This window comes from Condylura cristata, unplaced genomic scaffold, assembly GCF_000260355.1.
Source record: "Condylura cristata isolate star-nosed mole 26May11 unplaced genomic scaffold, ConCri1.0 scaffold00008, whole genome shotgun sequence".
Classification (NCBI taxonomy): Eukaryota; Metazoa; Chordata; class Mammalia; order Eulipotyphla; family Talpidae; genus Condylura; species Condylura cristata.
In genome coordinates, this window is record NW_004567109.1 from 4,386,433 (window position 1) to 4,409,677 (window position 23,245).

General features: G+C 55.5%; 1 protein-coding gene across 1 annotated transcript; it reads left to right on the forward strand.

Moving 5' to 3' along the window:
• Positions 1-1,566: 1,566 nt before the first annotated feature.
• On the forward strand, positions 1,567-21,859 carry LOC101628144 (chromosome unknown open reading frame, human C1orf158). Its single transcript, XM_012722080.1, has 8 exons — positions 1,567-1,680; positions 9,111-9,224; positions 11,976-12,153; positions 13,011-13,177; positions 14,826-14,956; positions 16,431-16,710; positions 19,145-19,408; positions 21,701-21,859. The coding sequence occupies exons 1-8, from the start codon at positions 1,567-1,569 to the stop codon at positions 21,857-21,859; spliced, it is 1,407 nt and encodes a 468-aa protein (XP_012577534.1).
• The last annotated feature ends 1,386 nt before the right edge of the window (positions 21,860-23,245 follow it).

The window sequence follows — 23,245 nt, forward strand, 5'->3', positions numbered from 1 at the left end:
AATAAACCGGCAGCATGCTGGTAAACGGCCTCTCTTTACAGGAACATAATGGGCCTGACAGGCAGTGTCTGCCAGTCCTGTGACGTAAATCTTCCCACCTCGACTGACCTCAAGGTACAGACAGACCGACAGCCTTGTGATATTGCGGTCGTAGCGCAGTCGGTTCTCAGGAGCTGGTACAACCAAACTTCAGCACTGTCCATAACCCACACTTTCAAAAGCCATTTGGGCCCTTAACAATTTTGGGGCCACTGACCTAGAACTTGGCCGCAAGAGATGGGGCTGGGGACAAGAACCCCTAGCAACCCTGCTTCTGGCCACATGGCAACCCCAGGAACACTTACTGCATTGAGACGAGACTGAACCCAATGGGGCCACTGAGCCAGAGCTCAGACCAGCTCAGCTAAGTGGTGGTTCAAATGCTCCCTTTGTAGCTGACCTACACGGCAAACAAGAGCAATTGCTATAGGAATGGGGGTGCAGTGGGAGGGGCCATGTAAGGCACCTCTGGGGTTCTGGATACTGACACACATACTGGTTTCGTGGGCCTTTGGCCACTGTCATTCGATTATCTGCATATTTACTTTGACTGGACAATCCACTTGTTCATGTCTATAAACTTTACGGAACCAGTCCTCTGTTCATAGGTTTATTATTAGGGATTTATTATTCTGATCTCCCCCCTCCAAGGGAATAAGCAAAACAACAGCCTTTATCCCTGAGCTCTGTGGATGGGGTCCTGGCCTATCCCTGATACGTGGCAGAGCCCGCTCAGTGCCCAAGGTGGAGCATGTGCCCAGTAGGATGACCACAGCAAGAAGGATGAAGAGGGGCCTAACGCGCCACACTGAGTCCGTCCAGGCACCAAGTCAGGGTCCCCCGTGGAAGCCCTCGAGATGAAGGGCAGAGGGCACGGATGGAGGCCAGGATTCGGGCCCCAGACAGAATGCATCTAAGTCTCTGTTCTCCTATGTTTAGCCTCAGGCAGCTGCTCCCCTGTGCCTCAATGCCCTCGTCGGACGCAGGTACCCTACGGGGCGCCATGGCACTGTCAGGATACGACAAGTGAGCACATGTTACTGTCTCAGCGTGGGGCTGGCACATGAGCTCTCTTTAAGTGACAGTAGAAAGCACTGACCTCTCTCACGAACGTGCAGCAAAGAAGCCGGTGCTTAGCGAATGACAACGGGGGGTCCAGGCTCCCCCAGCCCCCAGGTTTGTGGTGGTGGTAGCCAATTTGACTTGATTTTGGAGAGTGGATTTTGCTCCTGAAGAGCCAGTTGCTCCCTTAAGGAGAGTGTTTATCACCATGGAGAGTCCATCGCCACGGAGACAGTCAACAGCAGGGAACCCAAGATCCCATCACCTCTCCCCACAGACTGAAAGTGGACTCTTAGGCCCTTGGATCCTGTGAAGGTGGCAGGCTGTCATTTACTGCCCATGTGAGAAGGTGGCCGGGAAGAAAAAGAAGGTATCCCAAACCCAGCAACTGCATAACATCTCCATCCCAGCCCCGATTCCTTAAACCAGACTGAGGCAAAGAAACTTGAGGGTCCCCCCCTTATCATGCAGCTTTGGACTACAGCAAATCCACAGTCATTCTCTACTCCAAGCTGGAAGATCGAGGCCAAGTATTCCAGCAGAGTACTTACTGGAAACTGGGTGGAAGAGAGGAGGAAGGTAAGGACCCAGGAAGGCAGAGGGCTTGGGGGGGGGGGGTTGGCAGGAAGGGGTGGCTGTGACGTCAGTACTGTCTCCAAAGCAAGGGCCACAGATGACAACACCTCAGGAATGTGGCCTTAGCCGCTGGCTCCATGCCGGGGGATCCTGTCCCAGCAATCACCAAGGTCCCCATTGTATCTTAAAGTCCCGTGGCAGATGTGCCAACTGTGTGCTGCCGGTATTATTGCAGCTGGGGATGTTCCCTGCCCCCAATTTCTCTGCACCTTGACGCAAAGAACCTCAGCCCTCTCTGGCCTGACTATTCCAGAATGTAGTAACTGCTGAGGCAGCTGTGATGAACCCTGACGGGTGCCAGCCAGAGTGGTACTGCCACCCTCAGGTTCCTGCTCTGTCCTCAGGCCCCTGCCTGGGCATCTCAGTTTTTACTATCAAAACAGAGCAAATAGGCCTTTGGGATCCCCGTGACTTCAACACCATGGAGAAGCTTGACTTGACCTACTTAAACGTAGGTCTTGATGTATGGCAAGCGAGATTGAGTCACTTCAATTTCTGCAGACACCTCTAGACAACCTCATCCTTTTTGGGAAATGTGGGAGAGGATGAGCTAGAATGGACACCTCTGTGTGGTGTGGGGAAGGTGGAGTGACTTTGGAAAGCCATGAAGCGCTGTTTTCACGGAAAGCATTTGCATCCACCACCTCTCTGGCCAGCCATGGCCTTGACCATTGTTGCCGCTGATTGTCCATGCCCTTGTTTGGGGAGCAGGTGTGTGTATGGGAAATTCCAGAGCAGGAAGGACTGGCCAGGCAATCCCTGGGTCCTGTGGACCAGCAACACCCAGGGACATGGTGTTGCTCACACCACGACTGAGCTCACACCCAGAGGGGGTTGCATAGAGAGTGAGGTCATGGTGGCATCAGGAGGATGGGAGACTAGGAAGCTCCAGGTCCCTGTTTTCCCATGGAAATGCTGAAAAACAGCTATCATTTCACTAAAAGAACTTCTAGGGAGCTTTGGAAAATAGCCAAGGTCTACAGCAACCAATCTCAAATGCCCAAGTTAGCAAAAGCCGTTCAGACTGGTAGGAAATTCCCAGAGGGGCTTACTCGTCCTTTCCCCACAAACTCCCCACGAAGCACAGTGCTGTGTTGGGGGGAGCAGGCCAGCGCCTCAAGCCTGGAGGAGTGAGCTGTGTTCTAACTTGTCTGGGGCTGCCTGAGTGATTTCCTCTGTTTTGCCTGACTCAGAGCCTAGACAGGGGGAAGAGGCATGGTTATATTTCAGTCTAGGAAAACCGTGGGAGTTATGTTGGTCACAGGGAGAGAAAGTTGCCAGGGGACTACAGAGCTGCAAATACCTGGGACAAGATTTCTCAGGTAAGAAGAATACAAGATCCCAAGTAAAAGTAGGGGAGAAACTCTTAGTAAACTATTTTATTTTAGTTTTTTAAAAGATTTATTTATGCATACAGAACTGGGCCAGAGGTGGAGGAGCAGTGAGAGGATTCACCAGAGACAGAGTGGGGTGCAGAACAGGCAGATCAACGAAGTACACTGCCGAGGGCAGCAGTGGGGAGATAGGGGTCTGCTACACCCTGTGGGTCACCTCTAGGCAGGGGATCGGACTCCAGGTGAAGCCACTGCAGCGAGCTTCATGGTGCTGACTTTCACCCGCTGGGCCACCAGAGAGGGCCCAAAAGTACTTTAAAGCAACTGTGCAAACAGGGAAAATAAAAAAGCATGCCTGAGCAGTGTACACACACACACACACACACACACACACACACACACACACAAAATCAGGCAAGTTGCAGGCTCCAAAAAATCCCGAAAAGATCTTAAACTTTCATGCCAGACTGACTCTAAGACTCAGAACATGCCCAGCTAGTAGCAAGCAATCTTCCCCCAGGCTAGGAGAAGTGACTATTTTTTTCAAGTGCATACAAAGAAATGTGAACCTTCCAAGGAAGAAAATGAAAAGGCAGGGCCTCCCAGGTGGCCCTGGGGCTATCACAACTATGGCCTGAGTTTGAGCCCAGGCCATGGAGCTGACCCACACTGGGCACGGCAGACCTCTCCTGTCTCATCGGCGGCTCCTGTCAGCAGTGTATTTCAGCAGCTCTGCCTGTTTTTGCCCACTCTATCTGGTGAGTCCTCTCACCCCCCACACCTCTGGCCTGCACCCCAGTTCTATGAAAAAGGAAAATGAAATGGCAGAAACTGTCCTTGAAGTTACACAGACATTAGAAGTACTTGACAAAAACTTAAAATAATTCTTAAAAAAAAGGAAATCTGAAAAATGATATATGGACAAAATGAGAATAGCAGTGGAGACAGAAATCATAAAAAGGAATCCAACAGGAATTCTGCAGTTGAAAAAAATGTTAGTGAAGTTCACCAACAGACAGAAGAATCAGAGAACCTTAAGACAGGTCATTGAAGTGAATAAATCTGAGGGGTATACGCTGTGGGAGGATACAGAGAGAGAAGGAGCACTGAGGTTATTTGAATAAATGATGGCTGAAGACTTCCTAAATGTGAAGTCAAGACTGACAAATGCAGGAAGGTCTATGAATTCCAAGTAGGGTAAGTTTAGACACCCATGCAAGATACAAACAGTCAAAGTCAATAGGATCCTCTTAAAAGCATCCAGAAAAAACAACTTATCAACTCCACGGGAATCTATAAATGCAGTAGATTTCTCAGCAGTTCAGACGGCGACATATTTACAGTTCTGGGGAGAGAGAAAGTCTTACAATTGAAAACCTATAGCTAGCAAAGCTATTCTCCAGAAATGAAGGTGAAATTAAAACAGCCTCAGATAAACAAAATCTAAGCGGACGTATTACTACTAGACTTCCCTACAAGAAACGCTAGTGGGGGCCCTCCCTGGTGGCACAAGGGGTTAAAGCTTCACCACTATGAAGCTGTCTGCAGTCACTGCAGCATGAGTTTGATCCCTGGCCAGGGGGTGACCCACAGGGCGCGGGAGACCTCTCCTGTCCCACCCATGCTCCCCTCAGCAGTGTGCTTCAGTAGATCCGCCTGTTCTGTTCCCCACTGTCTCTGGTGAAACCTCTCACCCCTCCAACCCCTACAGCTCTGGCCTGTACCCCAGTTCTTGTGTGCATAAATAAATAAATCCCTTTTTTTAAAAAAGAAACAAAGAAAGAAATGTGGGCCCTCCCTGGTGGTGCTGCAGGTTAAAGGGCAGCATTGCACGCCAGCCACAGCTGCCTCGGGCAGGTACATCCCTGGCCTGGAAGGTGACCCACATGGTGTGTCTTGCCCAATGCTCCCCTCAGCAGTGTACTTTGTCCATCTGCCTGTCCTACCCCCCACGGTCTCTGGTGAATCCTCTCACCACCCCTGCACCCCTGGCCGGTGCCCCAGTTCTGTATGCATACATAGTTTTAACACAAAAAAGAAAAAATGCTCATGGGGCCTTTAAAGTTGACATGGAGCAAGGCCAGACTGTGCAGGTGTGTACAGGCACAAATACAAACCCACCGCTATTGACACAGGGCAGCAGGGGCCACTACACTGGCCAGTCCCTCTGCCCAGCAGTTTCCTGGTTACTGTCTGGGCTCTTTACCCGCACGCAACTGCAAGACACGTCAGGTTCTGAGACTAGCAACCAAAGGGTGTATTTAACAAACCAGGGAAATTGAGTTACTGAGGCCACTGATGGCCGTTCACTCTGCCCGACGCCTTCCTGCACCGACCAGTCCTGGACAAACACGTCATGACGTCGTGGGCCATGAGGAAGCAGCTCCTGTCAGACCGGGCGGGGCCTCCCCCAGCAAAGGCTGCTGGAAGGCGCTCCCTGAGCTGCCGGAGCACCCTGCACAGCGCCAAAGGCCACCCTGGCCACCACTGCGCACCACCGGACTGAGGGCGGCCACACTCACGCTCTGCGCCCGGCTCCTGGTCTCCCGTCCCCCGGCGTCTCCAGGCAGGGTGCCTGTTCCGGGTCGCCATTTCTCCACCAGGCCTCACCAGACGCTTCCAAAATGACTACTCAGACAAGGCCGCACTTGATGGCGAGCCCACAAGGCCCAGCCCCGAAGCCCTCTCCGCGGGAGTCCTCTGCCGCCATCTTGACCGGCGCTGCTGAGGCGAGCTCGGCCTCCTGTTGCGCATGTGCGAGGAGCGCCGCGTGCCCAGCGCAGCCCCTCGCGCATGCGCAGAGCTCCCGGGTAAATTTTTTCATTGCTTTCACCCCAGTTTTAGCACCTTTTTGGGGGGCTCTATTTTTTACCAGCAGGCCCCGCCAGGAGGCACCACTCGTAACAATATATGGTTTTCGGCTACCCATATCACTATTAACTATTATTATGTTGGTGCCACTGTTTTATATAGGAGGGAAACCTCCGCAGCCCCTGCAGAGGAGTGGATTTCCTGCCAGGGGGTGACCCACACGGCGCAGCAGACCCCTCCTGTTGACCCGCTGCTCCCCTCAGCAGTGTACTGTTCTATTCCCCACTCTGTCTCTGGGGAATCTTCTCATCCCTTCCACACACACCTCTGGCCTGCATCCTAGTTATTCTGTTAAAAAATAATAAAATAAAGTAAAAATTTTTAAGATTTATTTATTCATATAGATCTGGGGTACAGACCAGAGATGTGGAGGGTGAGAGGATTCACCAGAGACAGAACAGGGAGCAGAACAGGCAGATCAATGAAGTACACTGCTGAGGGGAGCAGTGGGCAGGTCAGGAGAGGTCTGCCGTGCCCTGTGGTCACCTCCGGGGCAGGCGGGAATTGAACTCAAGCTTTAGCATGCTGTGCCACCAGGGAGGGCCCCAAATAAAATCTTTTTAAGAAATGTAAGTAGGTCCCTCCCTGGTGGCGCAGTGGGTTAGAGCAACGAACTGCTGAAACTAAGCCAAGCCGTGGCCACGTCAGTGAGGGTTCTATCCCCGCCGTGGAGCTGACCCACAAGGCACAGCAGACCTCTCCTGTCTTGCCCGCTTCTCCTCTCAGCAGTGTACTTTGCCAATCTGCCTGTTCTGCTCTCCGCACTGTTTCTGTACCCATTGCCTCTGGTCTGTACCCCATTTCTGTAAAAAAAAAAAAAAAAGTAGATTAAGCTGTCAATTAAAAGACAGACTTAGAATTAAAAAAAAAAAAGAATCCAGGTTCCAGCTATTTGCTGAGACTGTCTTTATCTGAGGACATGTATAAACTGAAAGTGAAAGGGCATGAAAAGATATCCCATGCAAATAGTAACCAGAAAAGAGTGGGGTGACTATGTTGATATCAAACAGATTTTAAGTTAAAAAAAAGTTATAAGAACCAAAGAAGGATAGTATAAATTGAAAAAAGGGTCATGGAGAAATAGAAATGCTGAACAGAGCTGTAACAAATAAAGAGACTGAATCAGTAATCAAACCTGCCTCAAATAAAAGCCTACGGCTTGGTGGATGAGTGAATTCTACTAAGCATTTTCTACTGAAACACGATTTTCTACTGAAATCCACAACTAACATCATATTCAGTGATAACAGACCAAGAGCTTTTCTTCTACTATCACTGTGCTCTTGTCATTTCTGTTCACTATAACATTGACATTTCTAGCCAGAGCAATGAAACAATAAAGAGAAATAAAGGGCAAGCAAATTGGAAAGGAAGGAATAAAGTTATCTCTGCCTGCAGATGATATGATGTTATCACCACACACAAGATCACACACACCCATACATACCTATTAAAAGGTAGACAGGAATTTAGCTAAGTAGTGTTATACAAAGTCAATAGAAAATTAGCAAAATAGTGTTACACAAAGTCAACAGCCAGTGAATTTCTACCCACCAACAATAAACACTAAAGAAGAAATTAAGAAAACAATTGTATTTACACTAACATGAAAAAGAGAAAAATCTTAGGAGTAAATTTAGCCAAAGAGGCAAAAGTCTTAAACCCTGAAAACTATAAGCATTGTTGAAAGAAATAAAAGAAGATTGCAGAAGTGGAAACACATCCTAAGTTCATGAATTGGAAGACTTAATATCACTAAGGTATTAATGTGATAATATGACCCCAAAATACAGATTCAATATAATCAATCCCTATGATAATTGTTTGCAGAAATTTAAAAAAATCAATCATAAAATTCATTAGACCCCTCAAGAGACTGAATTGCCAAAATAATGTGGAGAAGAACAGTGAGAGGGCTCACAGGTTCTGATTTCAAGATGAATTACAAAACAACTATAATCAAATAGTGGGATATTGGCACAAAGGCAGACACATAAATCAATGGAATAGGAAAAAAAAAACTCAGGAAAGAAGCCTCATATAGCTGGTCAAATGATTTCCAACAAAGAATCCAAGATTCTTCAATGGAGACACTGTACCAAAATAAATGAAAATCCACATGCAAAAGAGTGAAATTGTACCATTACTATACATCACATACAAAACACAATTCAAAATGGATGAAGACCTATCTGTAAGACCTAATTTTGTAAGTCTAAGAGGACTAACATTGGAGAATATATTCATGGTCTTGAATTTGGCAATTATTTGTGACTCAAAAACAGTGGTAACTATCAACAGAAAAAATAGATAAATTCATCAAAATTAAAAACTTTTTTTCATCAAAGAATGCCAAAAATAATAAAATGGCAATCCACAGGATGGGAAATGAAGTAATCCAACGATAGATGAATAGATAAGCAAAACGGGACATTACCTGCTGTGGAATATTACTCAACCCTGAAAAGGAAAACAATTCTGACAAATGCTACAATCAGATGAACCTTTCAGATACTGCACTAAGTGGAACAGGTCAGTCACAGACAGTGTATGCGACCACTGACATAGAAGTCACCTAGAGGAGTCAAATTCATAGAGACAACAGGGACTGGGGGAAGGGTGGGGAGTTTAATGGGTACAGAGTTTCAGTTGAGATGATGAAAATGTTCTGGTGATAATTAATGTGCTCAATTACGTTGAGCTTAAAAATGGTTAAATGGTTAGTTTTGTTAGTATACATAATGACCACAATGAATCAAACAACATCATAAAATCTAATACATGGGAATGGGGCGGGGAGTGGCATTGGGAAGAGTGAAGAACAGAGAGGAAAAAGAAAGGGAGGACTCAAGCAAGAGGGAGGAGAAGGGAGAGTAAAGGTGAGGACTGGAGCAGGTGTAGAGGCGAGAATGGCCAGGTGACCCCAATAATGGCCTGCCTGTGTCCAGCCTGGCAATGCCAGGTCCTGAGCCCACTCCTTTCCGAATGCTGATGGGAGAGGGCACAATGAAGCCTGCATCATGTGAGATGCCCTGGGGTTCATATGCACCCAGAGATTTCTCTGCTACCTTCCTATGGCTGAAGGTAAGGGGCTACAGCAGAAGTTTGAGAAGATGAGAAGTAGCAGTTGTCACAGGGTTGCTCCAGAATATTTATTTGTTTTTCCAGTTCACCAAAGCCACTGAGAAGACACCTCAGTCCCTTTATAGAAAAGACTATGTCCCTTTCCCAGGCCACAGGCCAGACCAGATTTCCAGATGGTACGGGAAGAAGAGAGTCGAGGTAAGAGACAGCAGGCCCCCCAACTTGGGCCGGGGGCTATGCAAAGCTGGGGAGACACCACCCACCAGCGTCTTCTAGGCCTAGATCCTTCTTGGGGGCACAGAGAGAGTCTCCCTCATCCCCTTCTCTGCCCCGGAGCCACCAAGAGCCTCACTCTTATTTGCAGCTGAAGGCTACAGGAAACAGAGAACCAGATAGATTCTGAATCAAGGTGACTCTAGTGAGGAGCCCCACAGGGAATGCCACGCACAAGTAGCATGAGTTAAGCTGCGCTGTGGATGACCCCTGCCCCAGCCTCCTGTTCGTCCCTACACAGAGTCAGCCCAGTCAGCACAGCCCGCGCCCCACACCCTGTGGGTGGTGTGCCCCAGCCCACAGGATGGGTAGCAGGACACTGCAACCTCCCAGCAACCCCGCAACCGAGTAGGGTGCAGGTCTCTGTCAATTTACGTAGAGTGTCCAGAGGCTCCCTGCACACAGACCCTGTTCCCCCAGGAATGGGAGGGGGCCCCTGGGAGAGCAGCATGTTCCGCCCCACCAGGGCTACAGCCTTGCCCCATCCTGCTCTGGAACATACCCCAAAGTGCTGATTTTGCCAGCCTGCTGCCCAGGGAGGTGAACTCACCCGCATCCCTACCACTGGCCAAGGGTTGGCCCAGAGGACAAGTGGCACCAGCTGCCATGGGGACATTTTAGAACAGCAAGAGGTGGGCTCAGCCAGAGCCCTAATTTCCAGACCAAAGGTGCCTGGGGGTGTCAAGCATGTTTGAACCTTTGATAAAGGCCAGAGCAGGTGGCTATGTTGAAATCAAACTTGGACACCTGTCATCACCCGCCGTAGGCTGTCTTCTGTTTGGAAATCCAAGTCAGGCTAAACAGCAGCGATTTCAGTTCTGTGTTGACACCCTCGGACTACGCTGGCCTCCCTGGGCCACGCTGGTGTCCTCAGGTTGAAACCCTCAGGCCATCTGATGCTTTGGGCCGGCCGCCTTCACGGCTAGTGTGCTCTGAGGTCACAAATACACTTTAAGGAGGCGAGCACAGGAGCCCAGCATAGCGGGTGTCCTGTGCTCAAGACCTTCGCGTCCTTTACTACCCCTAACTAAGGACCAAGCACACGCATACGTCAAATTGAAGTGACCGGCCCCCGACACACACACCCGATGGCTATTTGCCCCTCCGGACGCTCACATTGCCAGCCTGGGGCCCTGGCACCACATGGGTGCGGCTGCTTGAACCCAGGTGATGTCTGCCAGCTCCCCTCCCCCCCCGCCCCCGCTGACTCCTCTCCTTCGGCCACCTGGCCTCTGCTCCCCTAACGGATCCTGGATAGATGGGTGGTCACCCCCCTCACCCTTCCCACCTGCCGTTCCCCGAGGCCAGTGTGTTCCTGGTTTTGAGTGTCTGTGAGGCATTACCATGTCACATCCTTGCTGTCCCTGCAGAGACGGCCCCTTCTGAGGCTGGTGTGGCCCTAGAGAGAGGACACCCCTCGCCTGAGACTAGCAACCAGGCCCCCTGGGTCTGGCTCACATGCAGGTCCCATATCCACCTCTGCTAAGTCACCCTGGACCACTGGTGGCCCAGAGTCCTTGACAGTTGTCCCAACCCCACGACCCCAAACTTCTCCCCCTTGCCTGCTCTTTCCATGGAAGTTGCCCTGAGGGCTCTGGGCCAGTCCTCTGCCCTCCTCCTGGCCCCTGACCAGACCTGGCACTTCCCCAGGTGGCCCTGTGTGAGGTCACTCACGCCTCCGCTTCCGGGGAACTAAGTAACAGGCTGCTCTCTCTGAGGCAGCGTCCCTGTCACTGGCGTATTTGATGAGAACAGATCCCCCCATGTGATCAGATGGCAGTGGGGCACCCTCCTCCTCACTGCCATGCCTCCTGGGGCTCCCCTTTGTGCACGGGAACCCCTCCAACTTGCTTTCCTGGGCATTGAAATATGCTCCAGACACCTGATGATGGAGATCTTGGGAACCCCTGCTTAATGTCTGCGTGCACCCCCTTTGTCTCCCTAGGGCATTGTGGTCTGACTTATTTATGGCACCAACACTTGAAATATTGGGTGCAGCCTGCATTCCAGACCAGGGCAGACACAGACCTCCCTGTCTCTCCAGACAAGAGGACGGGCATGGAAATCAACATTACCACACCCCGACCCCCGTAAATCAGCCCCGCCCCCAGAGTTCTCATCCAGAGCCAAGAGGATTTCTTGAGAAAAGGCCGATGGAGGCCAGACTCCCGAGAAAGGAGACATGACTTTCTTCTCCCTGTAAATAACTCCCCACCAAAGAAGTCACTCCCCGTGTCTCCAGCTGAGGGAGCTGTAAATCCTTTGCAGGAGAAGACAATTTATGGGGTTTCTCTGGCGCTTCCCACAGTCACTGACACACAAGAGGCCGCGCCAGGCATGGAAAGGGGCCCTGGATGGAAGAGACTCAAGATGAGTCGGGGTGCGATTTCAGACCAGGGTGCCAGTGAGAGCCTGACGCTTGCTTTTCCACTGGGTGGGCGTCACGTCCGCCCCCATAGCTCATTCTGGGGGTGACTGACTTGGCACGGGCGAGGGGTCCTCGTGCCAGCAAGTGAACATGGTTAAGCCCACACGCATGACTGAGGTGAGCTGTGTCGGGGTGAGGCAGAAAGCGAGTCTCCATGGGGCCCAGGCACCCCGCTCCGCCCACCCCCCACGGCGGCGTCTGGCTCCAGCCCCAGCCCCCTGTAACCGCCCCTGCATCTGTCCTTCCAGGGGCTCCCCTACAGACACCTGATCACCCACCACCAGGAGCCCGCGCACCGCTACCTGGTCAGCACCTACGACGACCATTTCAACAGGCACAACTATAACCCGGGGGTGCCCTCGCGACGCACCTGGAGCAGACAGAAGCAGCTGTGGCTCCCGGAGAAGGCCGATTTCCCCCTCGTTGGTGCTTGGCTGGGGCTGGGAGGGGCGCCGACCGTGGGGGGTGGGGGTGCTGGCCCCCCACAGGCTACCCTGATGCGGGGGGCACCGAGATGAGGGGCTGTTTGCCCCCACGGCTGTGCCCACCCTGCCTTTGCCCAGACGGTGTGGGCCGTGCAGTGAGGCCCTCACCTGCGCCATGCAGCAACCTCACCTGCGCCCTGCAGCAACCTCACCTGGCACGGGGGCAGGGCAGAGCGGCACTGCAGCACCTGACTCTTTGGCCGCAAGTTCTGCTGGCTCTGGGGACACAGCAGTGCAGTGACAGTTTTGGTGGCGGAGAATGCAGTGGGGAGACAGATAGGACACCACTAATGCATAAGATTACGTACAGTCGAGTCAAGAAGGCAGTTCCGTGGCGGGAGCGGTACTTGGAATTCGTGCATCTCACCTTTGGGTGAAGTGACAAGGGTGCTCTTTCTTGAGATGGTTGGGCTGAGCAGGAGGGAGCCAGGCAGGGTCTGCAGGGAAGAGCATCCCCAGGCAGGGGGTGCACGTGAGAGGACCCCCCAGCCCACCCCCGCAGGCCCACAGGCCACAGCACTGGTATGGATTTGTAGAAGGGATTTATGGTGCGGAAGCTGAACTGTTGGGGGGGAGGGAAGGGGGAGGGGGAGGAGGAAGAGGAGGGGAAGGGGGAGAGCGAGGGGGAAGGGGGAAGGGATGCAAAGGGCCACAGAGTGAGCCCCCTGGCTGCCAGCATAACCTTTGCTGGGCAACCAAGGCCCTCACCCAGCCCCTGGGGGTAAACCCCAGGCCCCACCCCCGGCTCCTGAGAGTCCTTCTCTAAGCCCTGCTCACCCCACCCGGTTTCTCTTGCAGGCCCCCCTACAAACTACGGTTTCTATGAGCAGCTGAAGCAGCGATGGCTGGCCCCCCTGCATGGCCCGGCGGAGACCACTTATACCTCGTCCTACCCCAGACACCCCCTGGGCGCCATGTCCCAGCGGGAGCATGCCATCCCTGTCCCGCCCCGTCGTTTGAGCCCTGTCCCCAAATTCTGAGGACGCCGCCCCCCCCGAACCCCCTCCCACGCAGGCAGGCCCAACTGGGCCCCCCAGCACTGTCTGACAAGCAGAAAGCCCTGGAATTCTCCATCCAGTCCCTCCAAGGGGGCCCTGAGTTAGGACTGTGTTTTGGGGTCCCTGCTCCCCTCTAAACCCTCACGGCCTTCCTATTCCACCCCACCATTAAAGCTTTTTGGGACCACGAGTGATGTGTGTGAAGGACAGAATGTCACAGGACCTGGAAGGAACCTGGCTTCCCCGTCTTCCTTCCACACAGGGGAAACTGAGGCCCAGCGAGATGATGCGGCTTCTTCAGCCTGGCGTCTGGGCATGTAGCTCCGGGAGGCTCTCATACAACGCAGAGACGGATCTGACGGCAAGCCCCACCTGGAAAACTCTGGGCACCTGCCCATGGGATTGTGGGGTGCTCCTGCGGGGGCCAGGTGGGGAGCAGTGGAACCCCAGCCCCTGGGCACCTGGAGCACAATGGGGGAGGACACCCGCGTCTCCCCTCCATCTCTGGGATCCCAAATAATTTTAGGGTTTGGGAACAGGGCCTGGGGGGAGCAGTTTTAGAGCAAGGGGCGAACCCCTGACGGGAGAACTCAGGTGCTGTCCTGGCCGAGGATCGAGGGCTCGTGCTGTCCCCTGAGGTGGAGTCTAAGGGGTGAGGACACCCCTGAGGTGTCCGCTGCCGGGATTTGACAGCAAGAGTCCGGTCCTCTTCTGCCTGCGCCCCGCAGACACGGTGTGAAGCTGCTGCCCGGGCCGTGACCTCCTTGGGTCTCTGGGTCTCAATCTTGCTCTCCCCTGGTGTGTCTGTCCACCATGTTCCAAGGTGGACCCAGCCCCTCCTGAGAAGCGAACTCTGCACCCCCTTCTCCCGTCTGGCTCCGAGGAAGGCAGCCCCGCCTGCCCTGTTGGTCCTGCTCACATCAGAGAGGAGCCCTGCGCTGGTTCAGCTCCTAGAAACGGACACTCACCTGCAGGTCACCTGCGGGCTCGTCGCTCCTCCAGCCCACCACACACCCTGCCAGAGACAAATAACAAGTAGACAAGAGGTGTTTTCCACTTGGCAAAGGAGTAGTGATGGGCACAGCAACTCCTCCAAGGGTCTCCTCCCTATGCTTTGAGCACCTGCACCCACAGTCTAGCAAGTAAAGGAGAAAGCAAAAGGCAAGAACTGGCCAGTGTCTCCGGGGCCGCTGCCCTGAAGGACACTCGCCCTGACCTGACGGTCACCAGCCCAGGTGGGCGCCTCCCGGGTGGGGCTGACTGTCTCTGCTCTTGCACCTCAGCAGCACAGCACCCCCAGGCGGGAGGGTGAAAGCAGGGCCCACCTGGGGTCTGGGCTCAGGTGTGGGGGACCCGCCTGGGGACCCCTGCAGTGGGCAGAGCGTCTCAACTCTTATTTGTGCAACTTCTTTGGAAAAGCAGCATCTGTAGTGGAAAACAGCCGCGTGTCCGTGCAGCCAGAGCCTGCTCCGTGCGGGCAGGGCCCCTGGGCTGGAGGGGCCACTGGGCAGGGACGCCGGAGCCTCTGGGGCCTGCAGCCACTGGCAGGCTGTCACCGAATGAAGCGGTTTGGGATATTTCCCTAAGAGCCGGTGTGCAGCGTGCGGTGTTTCAGTGCACGCTGCTTTTCTTCTGGGGCTCGAGTGATATTGATGAGACTGACTTGGCTGCCATTGCCTTGTCCATGAACAAGGAGGCTAATATGGAGGCCTTGAGTCAACCTCTCGGACGGTGCAAGGTCCTGGGGTGAGCCCTGGTGTGTGGGGACTGGCTCACACAGCTCCCTAGGGGTCCAGAGTGGGCCCCCCAGCTGGCCTCAGGCTGAAGCAGGGCCACGGCTGAAAGGCTGCAGGTCTCAGGGCTCCTGTCTACGGACTCAAGCAGATAGACGTCACAGCTCCAGGCCGAGAGATTTAGCCTCCTTGGCCTCTATGGCCCGGAGGTCCTGAGGCACCCCAGGATCTACACAGGGCCCCTCCCGCACCCTCACTCACATGCTACCTTCCAGACACCCCCACAGACACCCAGGCGTCTGGCTCACCAGCTCTGGGAAATCAATCCCTTCTCCCAGGAGACACAACCCAGGAGACAGCACCTCAGGGACCCTGAGCTAAGGGCACCCCAATACAGGCTCCTCCTGAGCACCAGGGCCTGGGGCAGCAGGCTGGGCTTTTGTCAAGGACCTCAGCCTCCCTGTGAAGCCAGGAGCCTGGGGCCGGCCCTGAGGGGCATCCGTGGGTCCCAGGACCTGAGGCCCCAGAGGGAGGCTCACCGTCCACCTGACGTGGGGCCCTGGCAACGGGAGCAGGTGCAGGCCAGTCCTGACTCCCTGCAGAGCTCAGTGCCAGGAGGGAGGGAGGGCCAAGGTTGGATCCAGGCCTCAGAGTCAGATTAAGATTCTCAGCCTTGGGCCTCCACTGCCCCCTGCAGGTGGCTCAGCAGAATGACACCACTGCAGCCCAAGGCTGGTCAGAGGGGGGGCTGGGACCTAGGCCAGCAAGGCCTCCCAGCCACCCCACCTGGGTGAAAGGTGCCCCACCTGGCCCCTCACTTACCCTGGGGCCCTGCCGGCACACTGAGTTGGACAGAGAGGAGCTCCGCCCCAGCGGGGCTCTGGCTCCGGTCCCTGGACCCCTAGCGTCCTCTGAGCAGCGACCCTGAGCAGAGGAGAGAAAGGACATCTTCTCCAGAGGGACAATCCTTCCACTTGACCTCCCTACTCTTTGGCTGTCACAGAAGCTGGACCCCACAGAGAGGTCCCGCTGGGTCCCCTCTGCCCCTGGAACCCCATCCCTGTCAGGGAATCCTCCTCAGTCCTTTCTAACAATATGAGGTGACAACTTGGGGTGCAGAGCCCCAAGCCAGGGGAATCTCCCCATAATCCCTTGCAGCGACTCAGCATATCCTCCCCGGGGGCAGGACATGATCCACCAGCAGCAAGAAACCTGTAGAGCCAGCAGGGGTCAGGGCCTGTAGGGCGAGCAGGGAGACGGCACCCACAGAGCCCCTAGGGTGCAGGCACCTACAGGGAGGCCCGAGGCTGAGTTTTCACCTGACTCAGGGATGGATCCAGACTTCCCTGCCCACCTCTGGCGCCAGTGGGATCCTGTGGCCCATGAGCTGAGGCTCCCCGGAGGCTTCATCGTGTCCACCTGACCTCGGGTCCGGGCAGCGGGAGGAGGGTGCAGGCCCGTAGCCCCCAGCCCTGACTCACCCACAGGGCTGAGCTGCAGCAGGCAGGGAGGGCTGGGCAAGCCTGGGTGGGCTCCCTGCGAGTCAAAGGCGCAGCCTTGGCCCGCACTGCCCCCTGCTGGTGGTTCCGAGGACGGCACAGCGCAGCCCGCAGGCTCCAGGAGCGAGGCGCTTCTCGCCAGAGGAATTCGAGCAAAACCCAGGGCCACGTGCTGCGCCTGCACTGCCTGCACAGGAGCCCAGAAGTGGCGGGGTCGGCGAGGGTGTGCGGGAAAAGAGGCTCATCCTTTGTGGAGGGGACGTTACGGGTGAGTCACTTTAGAAAACGGTGGGGGCGGCCCCCCAAAGGAAAAGCCTGAACTACCTGTGACCCACGCCTGGGACCGTCTGAAGAGTACGAAACCACAGCTGCAGGGGAACGGGCCCTCCCACTGCGTGGCCACCGCTCTCCTCTCCCAGGACACGGGGCCGGAGGCCCGGGTGGGCCAAGGATGGCGGTGCATGCCCGGGGCGGCCCTCGCCCTCAGAGCAGGGAGGGTGCCCTGCGCGCTGCTCCTGCTGCCGCCGCCCCAGCGCCCGGCCAGGGAGGCTCTGGCTCCCGCCGCCTCGCCCAGGGCTGCCCCGCACGGGGAGTCTCCCCCCTCTGGCCCCACTGCCCAGGGGGACGCACCCTCTTCTGGCAGGCAACCAGGGGGCTCCCTCCCGCCCTCACGGGGGCTCCTGGCCCCTCCCTGTTCCGGTCTCAAGTTCCCCCAGAGACAGCCCCTTCTGCCCCTGCTGCCTGGGTGTGAACCGTGTGGGCACGTCCAGATCATCTCCAGGGTCCCAGGAGCAATGCCCAGCTCCTCCCTGCCCAGCATCCAGCTTCATCTCGGTCCATTTGGGGTTTCACCGGAACCCCCACCTGAGTTGGGAGGATCCGCTTCATCTTCCATTGCCCCCCAACCCCCTGCTCCTTGAAGGGGCTCCTCCTCTGCTGGGACCCTCCTCGGTCACAGCTGGACACAGGGGGCCCTCCGCCTGTCTTCTGGGGTGGCACCCCGGCACAGACTTTAGAGCTGCGGGGCATCTGGATGTCTTGGATGGGGCTCCAGGCTCACGGGGCCCTTCAGGGCTGTTTTCTCTGACCAGGCTCAGGCCAGAGAACCCTTCCCACTTCAGGCCAGGGCTGGGCCTGCCCCTGGTGGTGAAACTCAACCCCGGGCCTGTTGGGGGAAGCGGGGACTCAGGCCAGGACCTGCCCCTCCCTAATCTTCCCTCAGCCTGAGCCGAGATCTGCTCCAGTCACCTGGACAAAAGCAGGGAGGCCCACAGCACATCAGGCCCATGGGGTTCTGGAATGTCCTGGGGTCTCCTGGATCCTACTGGAAGATTGTGTGTGTGGGGGGGTGGGAAGGTGACAAAGGCCTCAGAGCAGCCAGACCCCAGCCCTGAGGGTCTCAGGAGGGGCGAGGACTGAGCCTGAAAAGCTGTGCCCACCTCAGCTGAGGACACCCTCATTCCTTGGGGTCCCCGCCAGGGGGCAGCACCCCCACCTGGCCCACAGAGCTTTCCTGGTCTTCAGTTCAGATGGCAGATTGCAGGCTTGGCGTTTACAAGAAGCGTTTTGTCTGCAAGCCCAGCATCTTCATCCCTTGTTATACCAATTTTCATGTTTCTAGAAAGAGGATCCTTTGCATGAGAATAGTGTCCCTGGGGTGGTACTGCTTGACATTTTGTGCTATTAGTTTGAGCCCTTGGGTTGCAAGTCACCCAGGGGTCCTGGGCTATTGTGATTCAAGTTTTATTTTTAAGTTGCAGCAAAAAATCAAGCCCCCAGCGCTCCAGAGCGCTATCAGGAGTCCAGAGCCAGCTATCTTTTACCCTGATCAGATCTACGAAGTACACTGCTGAGGGGAGCAGCGGGCGGGCCAGGAGAGGTCTGCCGCGCCATGTGGTCACCTCCGGGGCAGGCGGGAATTGAACTCATGCGGAAGTGGCTTTAGCTTCTCAGTGCTGTGTTTAACCCGCTGCGCCACCAGGGAGGGCCCGTTTTACCATTTTTAATATTGTATTTTCTTACATCTTGGTTAAAGGTTGAATATAGTGTTTGACTTTTCCTTCTGTTGCCGTGTCTGTGATTACCTGAGTCTTCAGATGCATCTTAGAAACATGGCTGCTGGCTCCTGGACACCAGTTGTCATCACGCCTTGGGGCCTGATTTGGAGGCCCTCACACTAGGGTGGGAGGATCAGCAGCATTTGCGGGGGGCTGTCTACAATTCCCCAGTCAGGTGACCAGCGGGACTCAGAACAGGGGCCGTGTTGGCTCAGCTCACACTCAGATCCCCACTGCTGGAGGCTGAGGGTGAGGTTGTGCAGAAACCCCCACAGCCTCCCTCCACACAGGCCCCTCACAGCCCCTATGCAGCCTCTCTCCCCCACAGCCCCCCTCACAGCACCCCTAGAGGCCTCTCCCTACAGCCCCTCCCACACAAGTCCCTCCGCGGGGGGGGGGGTCATTTTGGGGAAACCGCCTAGTCCTGGGGGGCTGAAGTGAGCGAGTCTATGGGTGCACCCATGGGGGGCCTGTCCCTCCCCTGGTGGCCGCAGGGGCACAGCCCTGGCTTTGTGGTCAGTAAGGTGGGCCCTGCCACCGTTGCCAGAGCTGAGACTCGACAGGAGCTGCTTCCCTGAGGGGCGCGGAGACAGACGCTGCTGCCACTCGGGTGAGACGCCCTGACGCGCCGGTTCCCTTGAGGAGCACATTCAGGATGGGCCGGCTGGGTCCAGCAGTCTCCAGGAGCAAGCCCTGAGAGGCCTGCTGAGGGACGAGGAAGGCCATCGCCTCACTGAAGGGCCTGCCCCACCCATGCTCACAACTGCGTCCTCTCTCCGGTCCTTCGACCCCCTGACGGCCATCGTCCAGATGTGGCCCTTCTTCCGGCACACCCTGAGGTCTCTGCATGGACCCCCCACTCGTGAGAGCTGGACGAGGCAGGCCGTGCTCCCGGGAGGTCTGTCCCAGGTGAGTTGGGGCCAGCAGGCCTGGAGGGACCTGGGAATCACGGGCCAGCTGGGAGTGCAGCTGGGCAGGGCCCTCTCTCTGACTCTGGTGTCTCAGTCCGGGTGCCTGGTTCCTCTGGTTCTCCAGGGGGTCCTTGAGTCTGGCTCCTGACCTTGGTGCCAGCATGGGCAGCTCCCCTAATCTGGAAGGGCCACTGTGCAGGGACGCCGGAGCCCCCTGGCCTCAGCTGCCTATGCCATGAGCCAGGACCTGACTTAAGCAGCTGGACCTGTGCTGAGCCAACCCCTCCTTGGGCTTGTAAGCGGTGACCTCCTTGGTGTGGCGGGGACTGAAGCCGGGCCCCTCCCTAAGCAGTTGGATAAATAGAGACGCAGATCAGAGATGCACGCTGGGGGCTGGCTCACACAGCTCCCTAGGGGTCCAGAGTGGGCCCCCCAGCTGCCCTCAGGCTGAGGTAGGGCCACAGCAGAAAGGCTGCAGGTCTCGGGGCTCCTGTCCATGGACTCAAGCAGATGGACGTCACAGCTCCAGGCCGAGAGATTTAGCCTCCTTGGCCTCTATGGCCCGGGGGTCCTGAGGCACCCCAGGATCTACACAGGGTCCCTCCCACACCCTCACTCACATGCTACCTTCCCCAGACACCCCCACAGACACCCGGGCGTCTGGCTCACCAGCTCTGGGAAATCAATCCCTTCTCCCAGGGGACACAACCCTTCCATGAAGCACCTCAGGGCCCCTGAAGCCAGGAGCCTGGGGCCGGCCCTGAGGGGCATCCGTGGGTCCCAGGACCTGACGCCTTCACCGTCCACCTGACGTGAGGCCCTGGCAACGGGTGCAGGTGCAGGCCAGTCCTGACTTCCCGCAGAGCTCAGCGCCAGGAGGGAGGGAGGGCTGGCGGCTGGTGGGAGTCAGGTCGTGGAGATCACAGAATTCCCCGCCTCGGCCTCCCCCGCCAGACCAGATGACGTATTGGCTGTAGCAAGCAAGAGCGAGTTGTCAATATTTTTAATCATCTATTATTTAAAAACTACTTGAGTGCGAATGTTTATGTTGTGGTTTATAGAAACATGATGGGTATAAAGACCTTTTCAATGAGAATGGAAATTTAATAGCTTTCATGTCTGTACGCTGCTATTGAAACATTTGGTTTTGAGTCACAAGTCAAATGAGGCTTTAAAACAGATTTTAAAGATCAAGGCACCAGCATGTTTCTTTAAGTAATAGAGTCATAAAATTTTAGAGCCAGAGGATAACAACTGTATGTTTTAAAGTTATCTTTCTATGTCAATGCAATTTTAGGTTCACTGGAAAGCTGAGCAGAAATTCAGAAGTCCCCATTTAACTCCTACTTGCCCCTCCTGGACCCAGGAAAGCGTCCCCAACAACCAACAGGACCCACCAGAGAGCACCGCTGTTACAATGAGGGAAACTACGTGGTCGCGTTATTGTCCAGGGCATGTGTGACATGAGGGTCCCCGTTAGGGGTCGACCTGCTGAGTTTAAGCAAATGCTCAGTGACTGTGCCCATATTCTGGCGTGTCCTCAGAATACTTCCACTGCCGTTCAAGTCCACTCTCGCTCTTCATCTGTCCTGCCCCCAGCCACTGGCACCACTGTCCTTTTTGGTGTCTGGGCGTTGCCTCTTCATGATGTCCTAGGGCTGGGTCACACAGGGGGTCACCTTTCACTTGGGGATCCCAATGCATGGTCCCTCCATGCTTTTTCACCACTTGCTAATATTCCACTACCACTGTCCTTTGGGACAACCAACCCGGGCACACTGAGGCTGCATTCCTGGGGGGCCATTACCCATGGAGAAGCTGACTAATGAAACACTGACTTATCCCCCATGTAAAGGGCACAGCAGCCTGTCTCACAGTCCCCCAAGTGCCAAGATGCCCTAGATGTCACTGTGACCTACACTGTGACTTACATACAACAGCCTTCCTGGAAAGATCGGGGCTGAGTTTTGTCCAGGTCCATCAAGGAGACTGACGCAGATTAGGTGTCTCAGGTCACGTGTGCTGGACACAGAACCTGCCGTGGGGCTGCAGGTGCCCAGGGTGACTGGGGGAGCATCCCCGGAACCCAGGATAGAGCAGTGAAGAAGCTCCCTGGCCAGAGCCCCGACTTCAGCTGACCCCACAGGGCTCAGAGCCTATAGCAGCCTTGACCCACCTGGAGGCCAGAGTGTTGTCTGCGCTCCCTGGGGGGGGGTAGGCGGGGTGCAGGGGGAGGCTGTGGCTGTGAGCAGCTGGGGTGGGCTGACAAGGGGCTGCCCTGCTGCCACAGGTGATTCCCTACACGCAGGGGCCCTGGGAGCCATTAGCACCCAGCATCCCAGCAGCTGGGGCCAAGGTGCCCAGGACAGGTGTGGGGATGGCCCTGACCATCCACTGCACCCAGTCGAATCTGTTCCTCACTGAGGAGTGGTGCTCTGGGCACCGCTGAGTGGCCAGCAGTGGCCAACAGACTCGCAGTGGGCGGCTTCTGCGAGATTTCGGATCCGGAACTCTGCCGGCGGGAGGAAACTGAAGCCAAGACAGATGCTTTAAGAAAAATGAGTTTCTCATTTTTTTCAAGAAAAACAGTTTCTCACTCAAATGCCTTTTCGACAGATACATGTTCTCGAGCGGCACCGGGAGACGGTGTCTGAGCCTTAGTGGCCGCCTGCCCTGTCTACCACCCACAGGCTGGGGTGACCAGCGTCTGCGAACGTCCCTTGCTGGGCTGGGCTCCAAACCAGCGTCCTTGCTGACAGGGAAATCTGTCAGCACAGCGCCGTGACCCACTTTGGGGTGTCACAGACGGACAGCTCAGCCCCCGCCCCCAGGGGAAATCCACTCCCTCTCGCCCCTGGAGCGACATTCAGGCAGGGACCCCATTTGCTCCACAGTGGCTTCTCCCACCTATATCTCCATACTCCACCCCCAAAGCTCTTTCTCCCTTGGGACAAAGAAATGCAGCTCAGGAAGGGGGTGTCTGGAAAAGTGACCCCTCTTCTTCCTTCACTCTTTCAGCACAGACCACCACCTACACATTGGCCTCTTCTGGAGCCAGTTCCGGGGTGTTGTGTGGGGTTGTCTCTGTTTAGGACGAAGACACAGCCAGGAGCAACAAAGGGAGGAAGGTGGGCGGGTTTCAATCTTCCAGGGGCAAGCTGGCCGGAGGAGGCAAGTATCATTTCCCAGGACCGCGAAGTGCAAAGCTGGGCAGGCTTCAGGAATGAGCCCAGCCCGCTCAGTAACCAGGCTTTTTTTTTTTTTTTTTAACTTTTCCCTACTTAGGTTACCACGGGAGGGTCAAGTCCATATTTTGGCATAATATGGACACTCTAACTGGTTCTTTTCTCAGAGAGACTCAAAATTGATCTTCCCCGTGGTTATTCGTCACGGCACTCCTGAGGGGATCTGGACAGTGTGGTAAGTCAGACGCTTAAGCTGGCAGCTTGCCCGGGCCCCGAGCCTCGGTACGTGGACTTGACCCAACCTGTTCAGTTTCTCAACAATCCTCTTTGCTGGCAAATGGTTTCTGCTTTGTCCGGCACAGATTCTGCCTTGCGGGGGCATATGTATGCAGGGGAGCACCTCCTGATGCACTCCGGGTCTATTTTGGTGCGGCCTAGTCAGCGGTGGGGCGCATGTCAGGGAGCGATAAATCAAAGGGCTGTCAGCTTCTGCAGCAGCACAGTGCAGGGGACATTAGCTGGCCTCCAAACAAGACAAAGGTGGCCTTTCTCCCTCCGGGGCGAATGCCCCACTGCGGGGCCTGGGGCAGTAGGAGACAGGCAGGATGCTCTCTCTAGCTCACTGCCTTCATGCCCCACCCCAACCACAC